The sequence below is a fragment of the Myxocyprinus asiaticus genome, chromosome 30 (genome assembly GCF_019703515.2).
Source record: "Myxocyprinus asiaticus isolate MX2 ecotype Aquarium Trade chromosome 30, UBuf_Myxa_2, whole genome shotgun sequence".
Classification (NCBI taxonomy): domain Eukaryota; kingdom Metazoa; phylum Chordata; class Actinopteri; order Cypriniformes; family Catostomidae; genus Myxocyprinus; species Myxocyprinus asiaticus.
Genome location: NC_059373.1, coordinates 9,659,490 through 9,680,027, shown reverse-complemented (window position 1 = coordinate 9,680,027; position 20,538 = coordinate 9,659,490). Strand labels below are relative to the sequence as shown.

At 38.2% G+C, this 20,538-nt stretch overlaps 1 protein-coding gene across 2 annotated transcripts; it reads right to left on the bottom strand.

Moving 5' to 3' along the window:
* Positions 1–1,094: 1,094 nt before the first annotated feature.
* clk2a (CDC-like kinase 2a) lies at positions 1,095–19,288 on the bottom strand. 2 transcript variants are annotated; one of them, XM_051664136.1, is made up of 13 exons: positions 19,172–19,288; positions 17,033–17,208; positions 12,099–12,366; positions 10,775–10,865; positions 9,738–9,804; positions 9,314–9,430; positions 8,913–9,079; positions 8,657–8,751; positions 8,247–8,376; positions 6,757–6,839; positions 6,256–6,335; positions 6,055–6,145; positions 1,095–2,057 (listed from the first exon to the last, which is right to left on the bottom strand). In XM_051664136.1, exons 2-13 carry the CDS (start codon positions 17,206–17,208, stop codon positions 1,866–1,868), a joined length of 1,557 nt encoding a protein of 518 aa, XP_051520096.1. In that variant the 5' UTR covers positions 19,172–19,288; the 3' UTR covers positions 1,095–1,865. The 2 variants fall into 2 exon arrangements, with proteins under 2 accessions (XP_051520096.1, XP_051520097.1); XM_051664137.1 differs by lacking the exons at positions 10,775–10,865; positions 17,033–17,208; positions 19,172–19,288 and having other exon boundaries at positions 12,099–12,245.
* Positions 19,289–20,538: the final 1,250 nt, after the last annotated feature.

The following is a 20,538-nucleotide window of genomic DNA, read 5'->3' as shown; positions in this document are numbered from 1 at the left end:
GTAACAATATTTGGCCTCAAACAACCCGTTTCTAGTTCATTCAAAAACTAATTTGACACTTTTTCTTAAGTGTGACTCACAAAACAGAATCATTCATGCTTCAAATGAAACTACTATGGTAAAACACACCAAGACATTAAACATTTGTTTAAGTTGAAAAGCCAGTTAACACCACATATTATATTAAATATTATATTTAAAGAATTACAGTGACAGCCCTGCAAAAACAAAAAAGCCTTTTTTTAACTACAGCCATTGAAGCTGAATTTTGTCTCTTTTTTTGTTTTGCACTCTCTTTAGCAAATACCGCATTTAGACGTTGGGTCTATCTAGACCTCATTTGACAACAGGTCTCAAAACACTAGCATCAAATCACAGTATTAGATGAAGTCTGTCAGAGTGATGCATTCTAAATGAAGCTCAGTGAGTGATCCGAGAAAGGGTGCTTTTAGAAGAGCTTTACTGTCTTGCCTAAACACTAAGCTGTTGTGTTTGAAATCATTTGGCCATGAATAAGGAAAGGCGGGCCAGCAACGAGGGCCACAAAGGCTCTGTCTCTGGATTTAGGTCTCTGAACTCATCACTCAGATTCCTGAAAAGATCATTTATCTGCTCTTGGCTTGTTATCATACAAAGATTTGTACATCTTGAGAAGAAAATGTGAATGATGCTTGTTCATTCAAAACTCACTGCCACATTGCCAGGATGTTGCTGTGTGGTTGCTAAGGTATTCTGAGTGGTTGTTAGCACATTGATAGGTGGTTACACTTAGGTCACGTCCACACTAATACGTTTTGATTTGGAAATGCATCGATTTCGCAATGATTATTCCTTTCATCCATACTGGAATGGCATTTTCCTCCACTGAAAATGAAGTGTTTTGAAAACATTTTCCATAACTGCATACTTTGAAATCCGTTTTCAGTTTCCCAACGTCATGATTTTTCAGAGCATACCTGCTATACTGCTTCATTCATCCCACTCAGATTAAGCACTAATTCTGAATTAAGTGCTAAATGTTAAACTCTTATAGGTACATAAGCACAAAATATAATGTGAACAATGGGTCAATATAGAAACGACATGACAGGAAATTTGTGATTGTAAAAATATTTAGCCTGGGGAGATGCCATGAAAACATGTTCACAGCAGGCAGGCAGGCAGGGCCTTTATTCTAGTCACAACATATATTTATTCATATTTACACATTTATACAATCAATTTCTTACAAAGACACAAAAAGAGAGACAGTTAGAACTAAATACTGTAAACATGTGCTGCGAAGGACAGAAGCACCAGAACAACGTGTGCTCCACAACTTGGTTTGAGTAACTGAATACAAAGAGTGTGTTGTAATGCATTTCCAATTTTTTCATCAGCTAAGGGCTAAAATGCACAAAACAGATCTGCCCAATAAATAACTTATCGTAACAGTTCTAACGCTTGCTTTGATGGACTGTCCATTATTTTCTGAATAAAAGGAGTGTAAGACTAATGCCATGATTTGAACCACTGCCCATCAGCGTATGGCTGTCCAAAGGAATCATTAGCCAAAACCCGCTGTACACTGGAAGAACTGAACTCCTGCCGAAGAGGACGTAGTATTTCAATAATCCAACAAAATGTCCAAATAAATATCGGTTACAAGAATACAAGTTTATGGGATCTTCTAACGCACAGGAGGTTGTTTTCACATTATAGGAAGATGATTAAGAAATGCAGAATTCTGTAAGTCGACCAGCCATAAAACTGTTTACTTCTCTTGAGCTATAAAACTTTGTTAATGTCAGTTCAGCTCCAACTCTCTTGGCATGTGAGTCCTCAGGGATTTTTGGCGCAAGATAGAGACGATAAGTTTATTTGCGTCACCGACTGATGTCGCGGTTTCCCTCCCAGCTCTTACCGGCGGTCTGGTCAGCGGTGCTGATGTTGCTCTGGAAGAAAGGATGTCTCAGGGCTGCAGCAAGAGAGATGCGCTTCGCTGGCTCGTACTCCAACATGGCCTCAATCAGATCAAACATCTGGTGATGCTCTTCAGCTTCAGATAGAAGATATCTCTGCAAGAGAGAAAAGGAAGAAAGAATTTACAACCAGGAGCACATTTACATGACAACACCACACATTTACATGAATGGCCATTCAGTACTCTATGGTTCCAAATATTTGACTAATGAATCTGTATGACTTTTCCATGACCTTTCCAGCAGTTTGTGATATAAATGAGTTATTTATTTATTTATTTATTTATTTATTTATTTCGGATTCCCATTTTCTTATCAGGTACCAATCATATGCCTTACTGGTTTTAAACTATTATACTTACTGGAAACATTTATTAAACCATAAGACCTTTTTGAAAGTTTTACACTACACAAACAGCAATTTTTACTTGATGAAATATTTTAAATAAACATGTTATTCACAATTCCATAACTTCAGCTTTTACTCATTTTAAGGCCTGGAAATCACAATTTAAAAACTCCCAGAATTCTCCAATTTCAGGTAACTTGGTGGTAATCTTGGAATAAAATGTCTTGAGCCACCCTGATAAACAACAATAGCCAAGTTTTCATCCAGTTTTTGTGCTATTTTGTTATCGACAAAGTGAAAATGCGTAAAAAAAAGTTTGGGAAATTTGACGTCTTCCGCCTGTTTCCATTCAAATGGCCTTTTATCGATAAAAATGGTGTGCGTAATGATGTCATGCCTAAAAAAAAAAAAAAACATTGTCGCATAATTTTTGGTTTATCGCAAAAGAAATCTGCCCTTAAGCCGTTTCCATACAGAAATGTGTGTATAATCACTAACTGTGTACCTTTTGCCTCCCAGATGTCCCTAATTTTTCCCCCCCCGAAGTTTTGGTAAAATGGGGAGAGTACTGAGACAATTAATTGAAATTAGCCAGCTTACTGTCATTTTAATTTCACAAATAAATGCAATCAGAAGAGAAGGATTTGCAATCAAAAGGGAACAGTTGTCCTTCTGATAGGACTGTAATATTGGTCCTGATGTTGTGTCTATCGCAGGTTGCCACCGGTTCCAACCCAAAAGCGAATCGTCATGGCCCTGTTCAAACTGGCAACCTGCACCAAGTAGTGGGGGAAACTTTCGGTCTTAGTATAAAGTCCATCTATCAATGTGTATATGCTGTGTGCACAGCTATTAAAGAATAATTGATGCGGTGTAATATCAGGGTTTACATATGATACATTCCTGATATTCAATAGGCTATTTTGAACAGTCATCTAAAGCATTGCCATCACAACTGCATTATGTCCCGCATATTTGTCCAGCAACTTTTAACGACCAACTGAACTTGATTGTCATTTAAAATAGATTTTACCGTCATTATGCAATTTATCTTTTCTGAAGAAGCTCAGCAAATGCAATCCGAGGTAAAGAGGGTTAGATTTAAAATATTTAAAAGTTTTAAAATGTTCAAAAGCTAGTTTTCTGAAAGTGAACTCAGCACTGGACAAATAGTTCTGATAGTTTATAATCTTGAAAAAAGTGCAGAACATTCTGAGAATGTCATTCAGATAAGTTTTTTTTTTTTTTATCTACAGAACAAGGTAAGGCTAATTTAAGTTTGTGTAAAGAAAAGGCATAAAAATTATTTTTTTCATTTGGTAATTATTTTATTTAATGCTTTATTCATTTGGTAATTTATTTAGCCTAATTTAATACAGGGAATTTTGCTGGCAAAAATATAAACAATTTTATAGAATTGGACTATATGTTAGTGTTCCAAAAAAGCACACTGAAGCTTTTCTTCTAGTATTGTGTATTCATTTTTTATTTAAAACATCTTTGTGCACAGAAATTATGTTTTTTTTTGTATTGTGGGCTAATTGCATGACTGCCGTCTGTTATTTTAAATGGTGTGGAAAAGCAACTTTAATAAATAAACGGATGCTACCGTGATTAATCAAAAACAGTGGCCATTCATTTGTTCTCCGTGCACTTGTCGATGTGCATGATACGAGATATGTGTTGGCACTTCTGGAAGTGTCATGCTTGCAGCATCGGATCTATATGCCTTTAAGATCAATCCATAATCACGTACAATGAATTTGCTTTCAAGGATGTATACCTTGTCATCATGATTAACACAGGCTAACGGGGCAAATTCTGTCATGTGACACTACATTTTTACGTTAATGGCAATTTTCTCAACAAAAAGAGTTTCCAAACCAGTTTTAGCCACATTTGAAGTATCGACAGTTTATGCACTAGAGTTAAACGGAAAAATATTATGTCGACATTTGAGCGATAATTTGCATTTCCATCAGCTTTATTCTGATGCGCTAAAACTTTTTTCGCAAAAAATCCTTGGATGGAAACGTAGTTACTGTGAAATATGTCAGTAAATACAGTGAAGTCAGTGGTTTACATACACCTTAGCCAAATAAATTTAAACTCAGATTTTCACAATTCCTGACATTTCATCATAGAAAAATTCCCTGTTTTAGGTCAGTTAGGATTACTACTTTAAGAATGTGTAATGTCAGAATAATAGTAGAGAGAATTATTTCAGCTTTTATTTCTTTCATCACATTCCCAGTGGGTCAGAAGTTTACATACACTTTGTTAGTATTTGGTAGCATTGTCTTTAAATTGTTTAACTTGGGTCAAACGCTTTGTGTAGTCTTCCACAAGCTTCTCGCAATAAGTTGCTGGATTTTTGGCCCATTCCTCCAGACAGAACTGGTGTACCCGTGTCAGGTTTGTAGGCCTCGCTCGCACACGCTTTTTCAGTTCTGCCCACAAATTTTCTATTGGACTGAGGTCAGGGTTTTGTGATGGCCACTCCAATACCTAAACTTTGTTGTCCTTAAGCCATTTTACCACAACTTTGGAGGTATGCTTGGGGTCATTGTCCATTTGGAAGACCCATTTGTGACCGAGCTTTATCTTCCTGGCTAATGTCTTGAGATGTTGCTTCAATATATACACAGTTTTCCTTCCTCATGATGCCATCTATTTTGTGAAGTGCACCAGTCTCTCCTGCAGCAAAGCACCCCCACAACATGATGCTGCCACCCCCATGCTTCACGGTTAGGATGGTGTACTTTGGCTTGCAAGCCTCACCCTTTTTCCTCCAAACATAACGATGGTCATTATGGCTAAACAGTTCAATATTTGTTTCATCAGACCAGAGGACATTTCTCCAAAAAGTAAGATCTTTGTCCCCATGTGAACTTGCAAACTGCAGTCTGGCTTTGTTACGGCGGTTTTGGAGCAGAAGCTTCTTCCTTGCTGAGAAGCCTTTCAAGTTATGTCGATATAGGACTCGTTTTACTGTGGATATAGATACTTGTCTACCTGTTTTCTCCAGCATCTTCACAAGGTCCTTTGCTGTTGTTTTGGGATTGATTTGCACTTTTCACACCAAATTACGTTCATCTCTAAGAGACAGAATGCGTCTCCTTCCTGAGTGGTATGATGGCTGCGTGGTCCCATGGTGTTTATACTTGCGTACTATTGTTTGTACAGATGAATGTGGTACCTTCAGGCATTTGGAAATTGCTCCCAAGGATGAACCAGACTTTTCTGAGATCTTGGCTGATTTCTTTTGATTTTCCCATGATGTCAAGCAAAGAGGCACTGAGTTTGAAGGTAGGCCTTAAAATACATCCACAGGTACACCTCCAATTCAGTACACCTCCTATCAAATGCTACTTGACTAATTGCCTAAAGGCTTGACATCATTTTCTGGAATTTTCCAAGCTGCTTAAAGCACAGTTAACTTAGTGTATGTAAACTTCTGACTCACTGGAATTGTGATATAGTCAATTAAAAGTGAAACAATCTGTCCAATGATAACAGAAGTCATTTAAATATCACTCTTAAAAGGTAGATTATTAAAGAATGTCAAAATTATATTGGTCAGAGAAGCTGGAAAACTAAAAATGATAACTGTTCTTAACATTAATGCAAGCAGACATGAGGGAAAGTGTACAATGTGACAAAATAAAGAATTTGCCTTGAAATCAAGAATTAAAGAGGCAGATGAAAATTCATCCCCAACATTTAACAGTCCGTGTTCCTCACCCGTAAAGGTTTGCAGTTTTCTCTGACGTATCTTCCTGCCGAGGAGTTCTCGTCCCAGTCCAGGCGCCCACGGTAAAAATATTTCTGTTTCCTTTGAAAAGGGAGGTGATCATATTAATTGCAAAACCTGCTTCATGTAAGCATGAATACCATGGAAACTATATTTTTAAAACAGGCTTAATAAAAGCAAAATATATTTACCTAGTCTTACGAATCATCCGAGAAGGAACAGGGCCCAAAATTCTTTCCATCATGGCTAAATGCTCCCGATTGTCATGAGTCTGAAGAAAAAATAAATTAAAATGTTAGAATAACTGACATAGCATGAGACTAATTAAAATGAGAAATTAAAGTTTTGTCTCTGATAAATGTGGAATATTGGACCCTTCAGCAGTATTACTTTGCTGGACTATTCAATACAGTTAGGACATATGTTCTCTCCAGGCTAGACAGAGGGATGCGTGTGCGAGTGGAAGAAACGGAGGGAGCATTAGAGAGTGCATTTGTGGTCAAAGGGTGAATGGCAGGTGTTTTGCTTCAGTGTGCATGTGAACACCTGTGATCCCTTGGCAGAATTCTACCTGATTTTAAGCTTCTTATGTGTATATAAACAAGTGTGGCTGTGTAGACCTGCTGTCACGGATTCAGAAAAGTGGCAAGAAAACAAAAAAGGGGCGGGGAAAGTGGAGGCAGATTTTGTACCTGGAAAAGAGTGAAGCCGAGGTAGTACTCAAAGAGGATGCAGCCAATACTCCACACGTCACACGGCTGACTCCAACCCAATTCTGAAATGGAGGAAAACAAATAAGAACACTCTTTTGAACGAGGGAGTCATCCAGTAGCAATGTCATGTTACTGCATATTATTATTATTGTTATTATTATTATTATATCCTTTACAATATACAGTACATACAGTCAGCACCACGTACTGTATAAATTAGTAATAAACTGGATGGCTTCAAAAAACAACACTATAAATAAAGGTGTATTTGCATTAGTGTATGTGTGCACATGGGTGCATTATGCATGCATTGAACATACTTAAGGAATAGTTCTGATAATTTCTAATAAAAAAAAGGATAAGTTGCTGATAATTTACTCGCCCTCAGGCCATCCAAGATGTGTATTACCTTCTTCCTACATCAGAAAAGGATTTAAGATTTTTAGGAAAGTATCCCAGATTTTTAGCTTCATCCAATGCAAGTGAATGGACACCAATTTTTGATGGTCCAAAAAGCATATTTAGGCAGCAAAGTAATCCGCACGACTAAAGTCGATTAAGTAATGTCTTCTGAAGTTAACTGATACGTTTGTGTGAAAAACAAATCGCTAATTAAAAGTTTTTAAACTTTTAGCTGTTTGAATTGACCTAACTCTTGCGTGAAGTACGTTTCGAGTGGAGCTTCTGAATTCTCACGTGAATGCACCAACGTGATGACGTCACGCGACGTGAGGCATTGAGTGTTTACAGGAAGCGATTAAGTTAATAATGTTTTAATTAGCAATTCGTTTTTCACACAAACATAACGATTCACTTCAGAAGACATTACTTGATCTGCTGGAGTCGTGTGGATTACTTTGATGCTGACTAAGTGAGCTTTTTGGACCATCAAACAATGGTGTCCATTCAATTGCACTGGATGAAGCTAAAAGCCTGGGATACTTTCCTAAAAATCGTAAACCTGTTCTGATGAAGGTCATATACATCTTGGATGGCCTGAGGGTGAGTAAATTATCAGTAAATTTGCATTTTTGGGTAAACTATTCCTTTAACATATATAAAATAAAAATGACAGCAAATATTTACTCTGCAGTACCCAAAGCAAATTATAGAACAACTTCTAACATGTTAAGGATGGCAATATGCTTGCATGGTTACCAATCCTACCTTTCCTATTTCCTGCAGTCTACCAAGTCAAGTCACAGCAGTCTAGCTGATTCTAATTAAAATACTTATAGTGGAAAGAAAGTAATCTGCTGTGATTAACCCATTCTTAACTTAAACTTTCGCTAGTCTTGGTTCATGTTAATCACAATAGTTTTACTTTTCAAGACAAGTATTGCCAAAGTGTTGGTTATTTGTCAATTTGAAAGCTTCACATATTAATCCTCATCAATTTAAGATCTTAAACGTATGCTGACTGATCAAGATCATAATGCAGGACTGACAGGAAGCACAAACATGTTTACCCAGAAGAACTTCTGGTGCTCTGTAGTGCCGGGTTGAGACAATGGTGCTGTGGTGCTCGTGGTCAAATGTAGCACTGCCAAAATCCACCACCCTCACTGCTGTGCTCTTCACAGTACGTTCGTCTCGCTTCTAACAAAGAGAAAACAGTAGGACCGTCAATTATTATGTACATTTTATGTCCTTTGTTTTTCTTTTAACACATTATTTTAGATGTGCTGAAATCAACTGCACATTACACTAAATATTTTCCAAAATTCTTTTAAAAATAACAGAAAACATTTCTGTGCACTGTTGACAAAAATCCTGGCCAAGTGCGCCTAATGCTGGTAACCCCAAAATGCCAATGAGAAATCTTCAGTCAGAAATACAGAAAACATTTAGGTTAAGCGGTAATAAACTCTTCCATCACCTTCTCCACATTGTACGTGATTGTAAAGTCAGAGTTAACGAAGAGGATGTTTTCTGGTTTCAGGTCTGTGTGGGTCAGTTTGTTCTCATGTAAAACTGCAAAGGAGAGAGACAGATTACAATCAACATTTTCACAAATACTATGCATGCCACTGGACTTGAATATCTGGAAAACAGGGTGTAGAATCAGTTTACTTTGTGAAAAACTTCATCAACATTATTTTGAATGTTGGTCTTTAGCATGTGCGTTTACTTACACTTAACAGCCAGGCAAATCTGGTAAGCCATGTGACGCACTTGGCTGATGGAGTACGGCAGGTAATTGTTTTCTTTGAGGAAGTCAAAAGTGCTGAGGGCAAGCAGCTCAAAACTGATACACATATGGCCATGATAATCGAACCAGTCAAACATCTGCACACAAAGACTGAAAGGGGAGTACAAAGAGAGAGAGAGAGAAAAGGACCTTTATAAACAGGGACCTTTGGTGTATAACATGAAATGCAATTTGGTGAGCAAGTGATTAAAAGTTTAGAGGCCTTCTGTCTATACTCAAATTAGATTGTACCTGTAAGATTTAGGGTTATGTTATACAAGACTGCTAAAAAAAAAAAAAAAGACATACTTGAACAAAACTCGATAATCAGATTTTCCAACTCACTTTTTATTCTCAGGATCCTTTTCATTGATTCTTTCCAGTACATTGATCTCCAGCCGTGCAGCCTCTTTGTACTTCTCCACGTTTTTGATGATCTTCAGAGCGACATGAGCTCCGCCCCTTAACCAAGCAAATAACCATTCGTTTCAGCATTTCACTTTCACGTAAGTAAAACTGACACATTACTGCCATTTTCATTTTATCACACTCCAATAATTCTCCTTGGAAAAATAAAATGCTCAGAAGCTCCTTTTACATGTTCTTACAGCATTTCTAAGTGTTAATGGTCCACAGAGCACATTTCCAAGCTCATTTCAACATCTCAACAGGCATTTTAACAGCTAAGGAACACTTTTTTTGTTTGAATTTTGCACCACATTGGTTATGTAATAAAGCTGCTGATTGGTTGCCAAGTGACGACACTCACCTGCGATGATCAATACACTGCATCACCCTCCCAAAGGTGCCCTCGCCCAAAGTGCCGATGATCTCATCTAAGAGACAAATAGAGAAAAAAAGAAGTAGAGAAAGGGGAGGGGGAAATGTAAAGAGAGTAGTTAGACAGTGGACAGAATAATAATAAAAAAAAAAAAACATCCAAACTAATCTCCAAGCTTACTAGAATCTCTCACATTTTAACCATAACCATCTCTAAACAAACCATCTTTTTAAGGTTAATCTATAAATAAATAAATAAAAAAACCTGCCGTCAATATACACAAACTCGAAAAGAATTAAACAGATTTGAAAAATCTGCACGTTTTTCCAATGCGAAAAACAGTCTGCATGCATTTCTTGGAAGAAAAAAAAAAGACGAGCTAAATCGTTGCTCTATTCTGGAGAAAAAGAAAAAAAGGAAAGTTTAAGACATTTAATCTTTTTCGTTTTCATAAGTTGATGGATTCACTGCTGATGGCCTAGGTTTTACAAGCCAATTCAAAACAAAACTGAATTTTAATCTGCAGAGTAAATCTAATCTAATCTTTAGTTCGCATAGAAAAGTGCAATTCACTAACGAAATGGCACATACTAACCAATCTTAAAAAACGGAAAGCATAAAACTAGGGACTACGTGAATCTTGATATCAAATACATGCTTAAAGAATTACTGCAGATTTAGGACCAGAAGCACATTGTGGAAACTCTGAAAAGCTAATTCTAAGAAACTTCTATTTCATAGTCAAAGATATCATAAATCCTTGGGAATATATCTAAGCATCAATACCAACATCCCACCCCCCATCAAAAGCATAAATAGAGGAGATCTACTATGACATGTTCAACATGCCTTCCCCCTTGCCTGTTGGGGCAAAAGGGGAGAACATTCTAACACAGCATCATCATCACCACCATCATGGTCATGACCTGCTGCCATCCCCTGTGTGTGTCTGCTTTGTGCTGGTACTGATAGGGAGAAAGGTTACGATATAGGAGTAGAGTAGTAGTAGAAGTGGCAGTGTGTACATCTCTCTTGTAGGACGTCACCACTCCGACAGATCAGATGACCCTCCTCGTCGTCCCTCACACATAGAGCCCGCGTCCCGCTGTCACTCCGCTGCTTTCGGCCCCGGCCAGGGTCACAGATCAGAGGTCACGACCGCAGAGGGAGGAGGGGAGGTGGGCAGAGCGGGGAGAGTGGAGGGGGGCAGCCGTGGCCATGGCGACGAAGATGAGCAGTGTCGTAGTTGTTGTAGGTAGGTTTGGTGGTCATGGGGCGAATCATATGACACCACGTGAGGAGATATATATAACGATAGGGATATAGTGCAAGGGATCAAGTCAAAGATAACAATTTTACCCCTCACTTCTTGTTGCCTTTCAAACTCCCCCTCATCCCTCTGCCTAGCAGCCCAGATAAAAGTCACAAAAGGCAACCTGCATCAACATTTACTCATATAAAAAAGGCAGATGAGTAAAGGCATTGCTAATTCAGAACCATCAATCCATAAAATTTCAAAATAAAACAGGTTGCTCTACTGTGAGACAACAAATAAAAACAGCTGAAATTATGGAACAATTTAAAGTTTTCATAAAGAATCTGTCTTTTTTTTTAATCTTTAAATTGTGTGGTAAATGTTTATAGTTGAGCGGATAGCAAGGTAAAGAATGAATGAGAATTAAGAGAGATAAATATGACCATTACTAAGGCTCTCCAATTTACAACTTATTTTATAGTTTTCAAAACAAATCAAATCATATGATATTTTGAGCCTCTCTAGTATGTTGAGACCTCACAAAAAGGGCTAAATTAAATCCTAAATTATGATTACTATAAACACTGGAAGCCAAGACTTACAGTCACTGTTAAAGGGATAGTTAACTCAAAATACAAATTCTGTCATCATATATTCACCCTCATGATGTTCACAAACCTGTATGACTGACTGTCTTCTGTGGAACACAAAAAGGAGAAAACATAAGGCTGAATATTTGCCTCAGTCAGCATTCACTTTCAATGCTTGTTTTTCCCCATACAATTAAAGTGAATTGTGACTGAACATTCTCCTTTTGCGTTCCAGAAAACGAAATAAAGAAATGTGGTTTGAAACAATGTGAGGGTGCATAAAGGACAACAGATTTTCATTTCTGGCTGAACTATCCATTTAAATCAGGCAAAATGTCAACAAAAAGAATACGTAAAACAAAGGAGTTCATACTTACCAAATCCTGGGGCTGTGGAAAAGAAAAACGTTATAGAGAAAGAGAGACAGAAGCGTGTAGAGGAAGAGATAGGGAAGGAATTGGGGGGGAGGGGGGGAAGAACAGGCTTGGGTATTGAAGTACTCACCGAGGAGGATGGGCTATAGGACCTGGTTCTACGCCGCCTTCGTTTGTGCTTACGCCTGCTGCCTTTCCTCCGGTAGGAGTCCTCGCGGTCCCGATCGCGGCCCCGGCGGTAGTCGTAGCTGGGCGATGCGTCGCGGGAGTAGTAGTTGCTTGGCGTCCTGTGTTCCCTGTCGCGATCCCTGTCCCGAACCCGGCTGTGGTCCTGTCGACGATAGCTCTCGGTGTAGTGTCTGTCATATGGCCTGCGGTCTGAAGAGCGGTTGTCGTAGCTGCAGACAAGTTGGGTGTAATTTTACCACTAAATTGTTTACACACAGTACTGTGCATAAGGCTGTTTTAGTAAAATGTTGTATAGTGAGGATGTTTTCAAAAATAATGCCACGAGCAAATTTCATATAATGTGCAGAAAACAGAAATCAATATTTGCCGTGACCACCCCAGTAGTGGATTTCGGCATGGGCGACGTGCAGTTGCCCAGGGCGGCATCTTGCGGTGGGCGGCACGAGGCACCCACACAGACCCAACTTTGGGGGCGTGTTAAAGCGGGTTTTGCCCAAGGCGCCATACAATCCAGGTCAACAACTTTTATACAATCGCCAACCCCCATCACCAACTTTGGGGGCGTGTTGAAGCGGGTTTCGCCCAGGGCGCAATACAAGCTAGAACTGCCACTGGACCACCCTAAGTGACACAGCACAATTTCTCCCAGGCAGGGCCGTTTCTAGGCATAGGCGAAATAGGCCATTGCCTAGTGCACCACCTGCTGGAGGGGCGCTAAATAGGAGGCCTCCACCACACACCGCAAATCACCCCCTCACCCCGACAGGTGCGCCAATAGGGAACTTGCCTAGGGTGCCAGAATGGTCTGAAACGGCCATGCTCCTAGGTACACTTGCACATATTTTCAAAGTTGTTGGAAAATAAGATGTTCCAAGGATCTTGAAGAACTTGCCACATTTCTGTGTATTTAGTAGGGGTGTAACTGTTCAAATTTCTCATGGTTTGGTTTGTATCACAGTTTTGGTATGGTATTTACAAAGTTCCGAAAAAGAAAAAAAATATATATATATATTTCTGCCAAATCCAAAGAAAGAATACTCAATTTGGTAACAAACACTTCAACAGGTTCACCCTTAATAAAAATAATTGTTTTACAGTAACCATAGTAGTAATCAAAATCAACATGGTTACTGTCATGTAGTATAATCATAGTTACTATATGGAAAGTACAGTATTACTGTTGTAAAACCATATTTTCTGCAAAGAAAACCATGGTGACAGCGGTCATGGTTACTACAATATTACTGTAGTAAAATCATGGTTAATTTTCATTAGGGTCTTTAACTAAAAAAAAAACGTCTCTAATTACTAAATCAACATTTTAACTTAATACCTGCACTATTACGCTACATGCATCGACAAAATGCATTTCAAACACTACTGCACATATATTCAATATTCGGAAGCTGTGCATCACTATAGAAGGAACTTTACTATTAAAATGGATACGAGGGATGTTGTGATGCGGTTCAAGTGTTTTAATCATACGTGGAAATCACACATCTTCGTCAGCCGAGTAGGGAAACATATCATTGGCAATGAACACCCCAATCACTTTAGTTATTGTTTTATGCCTGTCCAAATTAGCAATGAGTGCCTACTTAAAAACGGAAGGGAGTGTGTGCAGTTTCGGCTCATCTGCGTCTCTGTGTGCACCGCTTGCTATCTTTCCCTGGTGATTTTGGCGTAAACTCGCATCGAGCGATGTCTGCAAACAGTGCCTGTATTGTAAATGTTTTTTTGACCATCACTGTTGTAACTGAATGCAAAAAGAAAATGTTTCCAGACAGGAATAATGCAGGGGACTTCCATATCAGTGGCTCATTTTCTCTACTTGCCATTTTCAACTACACACAAGGCTTGCAGAACAGTGATGTCATCAAGTTGACCCACGTGAAACACAGGCGGAGCGTATCCATCTACAGATCCATTTAGATGCATTAGCGGAGGTTGTAACTGTGCATGTCTATTTGCCACTTTATTTTCTTTGCAAAACCTTGCGCTCCAGATGCGTCAATAAACTTGAGGTGAACCACGGTGCCAGTGCTTACCGAACCGTGGGAAGCAAAGCATACAGTTAATTTTTTTTACCGAGAACCGTTACACCCCTAGTCTCAATTGCTTCCGTCTTGTCATGTAATTCCAGAATGACTCGATGTTGAGATCCCTGATCTGTGGGGGCCATTTAATCTTTCGCAGGACTCCTAGTTCTACTTCTATTTGCAAAAGCAATGTTTGGAAATCTAAAACTGATATTTCCTATTGACACACTAATGTTAAAGACATAAAATAACCATCTTAAGGGAAATGTTTTTGAAAAACATCTAATTTACCTAAAACTTTTCCACAGTACTGTATATAAACATTTAAATGAACTGATGACATCATCTTTGTTTTAAAGGAGTACATGCATCTTCTATATGAGGTTTTGTATCATGTGGAATATATTACGCTAACACTGCTTAACAGTTAAACTTTCTGGTATTGTTTGTTACTAGCACTGAATTACTAATCAATATTAAACAATGTTTTTGCAAGTGTGGAAGACCTTTTTTGTAATAAAATATTAGAGTTGACACCCAAAAATGAATTAACTAGAACTTACTGTAATATTATATGCTACCATATTATCCGAGGTTCACACATTCCCACAAATTTCTAATTCAAATCATTGCTCCATGCAAATGTTAGGAATTGCAAACAAATTGAGGATATTCAAATTTCAGAAATGAGTTTTATTTGCATGTAAAAGAACTATTCACTTTTGTTTCACTCATACTATTATATGCAATAATCATTTCACATTATATGTAGTAGACCATAGTCATACTATTGATTGCACCTCATCTATATATACGGTCACAAATTAATTCAGATAATTAAGAGGGCAGAGCTGGAGATCTGTGATCAATGTGTTCAGATTTGACTGTCCTGGGGTTGGGATTTAAACCTGTTTTATTACTGCAGCTTAGTGGATACCTGCCTCATTTTTGCACTGTTTAAGACACTGATAACCCTTACAAGTTTGGTCATAAGGCCCATTCCCACTGGCGGTACTAAAGCCTGTTTTAGGTACTTTCCCCAGGACTAGAGCTTTTTGTGGCTTTCGCACCGGAGGAACTATAGTTCCTCAAAGATGTTTTAGGGGGCATTTTTAGCTCCTACACCAGGGTAGGTACTTTTGGGGTGTATAGGGACTGTGGCAGACTGTGAGAGGTGCTGCAGCCTGTGATTGGTCAAAAACCACGACACACAAAGCATTGAGAAAGGAGAGCAGCTCCACAGCTGTCAATAGCAAACAAACTAGCAGCTGGCCTGCTATTCAGAAGATTGCGCTAATTTTAAAATTCCCTTAACGCGCACGCTTAATGCTGCTAGATTATAACATGATGGCTCACGACTTATTGAATCATAATATATGCGTCACTGTGCATTTCTTATCTTGAAGAAAATTGGCAATACACAGTTTTATTAATAAGAAAGAGTTTGTTTTTTGTGAGTTAAAGATGGATTGAAGTGAACAGAAAGGTGAGAGAGGTAGTCTTTGCCCCATTATACACTGCAACAAAATACATTTTTGATTTGTTTTTGTTTTGGCTTGTTTTCCGATATAAATATCTAAAACTCATTTAAAACAATGTACATTTACTTTAGCAGCTATACTGCAGAAGAAAATTTTATCTGAGAATGTTGAATATGATATTAAAAATAGAAATATTTTAAAATATCTAAAAATCCTTTTAAGAAAAGATGCATTCACCTGAGAAGCAGCATATAAGATATTTAGACTTGCTTTTAGAGAACATATCATGAATATAAGTATATTTTGTCTTTACTGCACTCACAGAAGTATAACCAAGTGAAAAAATACACTTATATACAAAATACACTTATATTTAAGATACATTCCCTTATACGTTGCTTCTCAAGTAAATGTATCTTGTTTTAAGGATTTTTAGATAATTTTAAATGGAAAACAAGACAAAAACACTTGATAACAGGATTTTTTGCAGTGAATTTCTTTACTGAATTAAACTTAATAAAAAGTATTTTTTCCCTTTAATTCAGTGAATGTCTTTTAGAGGTATTTTTAAAAGATGATTTTTTCTCTCTGTATTGTAAGCAAGCACATTTAATACAACCTTTTAAGCCGGTGCACAAGCTGAATAATCGGTTAAGAGCCAATTATTAATCGTTGCAATAATCGCAGAATAGTTAAATAATCGTTCTAATAATCATTAGATTAATCGATTCTCAAAATAATTGCAAGTTGCAGCCCTAATCGGGTAATTCAACTACTATACACTAAACCGCAGATCTGCACCGGTACATGTATCTGTGCTGACCCGAATGGATAAATGGCCTTCGGTATGGTACACGCAGTCACACGAATGATTACATATCTTAGCATGCGTGAAACCAATATTAAATCAACATAACATGAAAATGCTGCCTTTGGAGGCTGTATAAGGATGGATGAAGTTAGGATGAAATAAGGTGCTTTTTAAACTGTTCAGAGAGTTCCTTTCAAACAAAACCGCTGTTGTTTAAACCGTTAACTGATAAGCAGCTGTCTAAGTTTTCCGATGCAGCCAAAGTTCATATAAAACAGCCCTAACAAAAGTGTAACTCCAATACCAGTGTGCTCTGTCTGTGTTGCTTTTGTTGTTGCTGCCAAGGAATCGCACGTGGAAATAACATCAGAATAATAATGGTTGATACTAGATGACGTCACTACGGGGTAACTTTGATGAGTGTGAATGCAACAGGGGAAATGTCTCCACGGGTGTTTCATCCTCGAGTTCTGTAGGTGGGAAAGGGCCAAGTGTGTCCAATAAGACTATTGGAAGAACTACTCTCTGATATCAATCATACCTCCTGGATCGTGCATAGCCGGCCTCCTGCCTGTGTCCTCTCCCTCTCCTCTCACGTTCACTGCTGGAGGAGAATGAGGGCGAGCGGCGATGTCGAGGTTTTCTCCCTCGATCTCGCTCCCGGTAGCTGCTGTGGCTGGCCCTCTCTGAGGATGGGTACCGTCTGGAGTGCGGCATCTAATAAGGAACAAGAATTAACAAAAGATATTAAAATTCTAATATTAAAAACAACAACAACAACAACAACAACTGACTTATGTAGTTATACAGAATGTTATATCCTTCTCCATATTTTTACTGCACTGAAAATGGTCTACAACTCAGCTTAGTAATACACAAAATAAATCTGCTTTTCAAAAAGGGACAAAACATGACTGAAAGACTGAATTCTATTTCAATGCAAGTGGATGGTGACCAAAACTTTGAAGGTCCAAAAAGCACATCAAGGCAGCATAAAAATAATCCATACAACTCCAGTGGTTAAATCCATGTCTTCTGAAGAGATTCAATCAGTTTTAGGTGAGAACATACCAAAATATAACTTCTTTATTTACTATAAATCTTGACATCTGCGGTTTTCTTGGCAATCATGACTACACGCTCGATTACACTTTCTAGTGTCACCTAGAGCTCTGTGCACGCGTCAAGCACTAGGAAGCTTAATTGAGCTTGAAATGATGATCGTGCCTAGAGAACCACCGAGAAAACTGATTATATTCCTTCAGAAGACATGGTTTAAACTTATAGAGTCATATGGATTACTTTTATGCTGCCTTTGTGGTTTTTGGAGCATCAAAGTTTTGATCAAAATTCACTAGCATTTTATAGACCTACAGAGCAGAGATATTCTTCTAAAAATCTTAATTTGTGTTCTGCGGAACAAAGAAATTCATACACATCTGTGATGGCATGAGGGTGAGTAAATGAGAGATTTTTCATTTTTGGGTGAACAATCCCTTTCAAGTTTTCAAGTGTGACAAAACCCACATGTGGGCAGTTAGCAGCTGGTCTTGAACAGGTGTTAAAATACTTGGAGACAACATAAAACATTAAGAAAGAAAAAAAGATGAGGAAGTCTCCCATTTGCCTGCCCTTTCAAACAGACTGTTGCATTGCAACGTTTTGGAGATCTTAGATGTAGCAAACATTTTGTCACGTTTTATGCCTTTATTGCATTGCACTGAAACCCAATTCCAAACAAATGTAGCTAGTACGACAATCAAGTACTGAATCAGAATATAATTACACTTAGGTCTGCACGGAAAAAGGGAGCGCAGCTACTTAAACGCATAACATCACTATTTTTCGACAATGCCGTGGCAAATTTGGCTCAAACTGTATTATACGCAAGACCAAAGGCATAGATTTGGGTGGGGGTTGTATTTGCTTGTTTTGATTATTAGGGGGTTACCTCCCCCACATTCCCCCTGGAATCTACACCCCTGCGTAAAACACAATCCATAGAGAATACTTTATAATGGGGCTTTCGGAAAAGTGTTGCATTTACATTTGAAACAGGAGAGTTGGGATATTCGGGTCGTGATTACGTACACAAACATTTATTTTAAAGAAGGGATAACATTTAAAACATTGCAGATAGCCCTTTTAAATACTACACTGGCAAAGCATGTCTGACTATCTGAAGAGCTTCTTACTGGATCCAGTTTCAAGCTATTTTTAGCATTTTGACTGCCATCCAGTCTCAAACAAATGAGGAAAGCTCGAGTACCTCGAAATTAACGGTTGTGATTAACGTTACGATACGTACAGGCGTTTATTATGCGTAACAGGAATACAGGCATTTTAGCACCAACTAATTGCCAGGCTAACCAACTAGCCCGAGTTGTTATTGCTTGGACTTACTATTTATTTCACAACGTAACGTCAGGGAATTCATATAGTAGGGGTTTACTAGTTAAAAGGCGCGGCAACCCCGATGTATATAACATGGTATAGAAACTTTTAAAGGTGGAAGGTAAAATTAATCTCATATTTCGCTAGCTGACTAGCTGCTTTACGTCTCGACTGCCATTTTGAGACCTTCAATTCTGCGACGGGTCGCTTCTCAAATGCTCGTTTTTGGGGTAATTCAGTTGAGAGTGGGGTAAAAGTGAACATCAATAAAAATGTTTGTAATCACCGTTGCCCTGTCCGTCTATCCCACAGAAAATCAGTGTTGATGCTTCAGCTCCAAATTTCTCACTCGAGCACAAATAAACAGTGAAGAAAAATACAACTTCCGGTCCCTCCTCCCGCCCTTCTTTATACGCGCGCTTGCACACACATTGCGTATACGGCGCACTGTTTACCCCACATATGAAAATCCTTTACAAAAAATCACCATAGTAATCGTAGTTTACCCCAAATATCATAGTTTTTGCAATAAATAGGTGTAACTTGGTTTTAGCTACCATTGTCATAAAAAAAGACAAAACAAATCTGAAAGCGATGTCTGAATGAGATTATTGCCCCTTTCACAAATGCAGGTAAATTACAGGAAAATTGATGGGTTGCCTTTACTGGTAAATGTACCACATGTGCTGTTCAGACATACTGTCAATATGGACATTTATGAAACAACTTCTTATTAAGGGAAATTGCCAGAACAAAATTTACCAATATTTTCTAAAAGGTTGTTCACACACAACCTCTAACCTGATAAATGTAGTCAATTTTCTAGAAAAGTCTGTATGTGTGAAAGGGGCTTATGTTGGTGTTTTCAGACCTGTAGACCGTTTGCTTTGTTCCGAAATGGGGACTATTTGTTGCAATGTTGCATTTTCTTCTTGGTTCGGTTCGCTTTCACAAGGCAACATTTCAAAATGGACCAACTCTGTTAATAAAAGTCACATTTGAGCAAGCATAGTGACCCTTATTGGTCACTATGTTTGTTCGCTGTTCCAGGATTAAACTCATCCATTGATATACCAGTTAAAATTATATGCCTGTAAAATAAATGTATCAATCATTTCAATTTTTTGAGAATTTCGAGCGTTGCCAGTTAGAGGTTGTGCTCCAAATACCAATTATCCGTCACTCGGATGGATATGAGTTGTAAAGTTTCCATCATGGCTATTTTTATCCGTTGTTAGTTGCTTTTGCATTATTTCTCCATTGAAACGTGCCTCTTCTCACAGATCTCTCTCTCTCCCACTTTTTTATTTGTCAAAAAGTTGATAACGCCATCCTACCCGTGTTCTGTTCTGAAAATTACCTCAGGAATTATAAAACAGCTATTTTAAACGTACAATTATATCTCATATAGTCGCCAAATGCTATATCCACGTTTGATGATGAAATACGGAGATGTGCTGATCTACAGATGTCTTCTCCAAAGATCCCTCAGTTATGTTCATGGTTTTTTTAGGGATATTGTTTGGTTCCTTGGGTCAGTTTGCATTCTCACCACAAGCAAACCGCTCCAGAGTTCATTTGCAATCGGTCCGGGACCACCTCGTTCAAGCAGTCTCGGACCGATTGTTTTGGTATGGATCAGAGTGCGATTTC

Coding starts and splice junctions, on each gene's coding strand:
- clk2a (XM_051664136.1), bottom strand. CDS start 17,208: ATGCCGCACTCCAGACGGTACCCATCCTCAGAGAGGGCCAGCCACAGC. Junction 9,431..9,737: donor CAGTGTATTGATCATCGCAG/GTGAGTGTCGTC, acceptor TGCTTGGTTAAG/GGGCGGAGCTCATGTCGCTC. Junction 6,840..8,246: donor AGCACCAGAAGTTCTTCTGG/GTAAACATGTTT, acceptor CCTCCATTTCAG/AATTGGGTTGGAGTCAGCCG.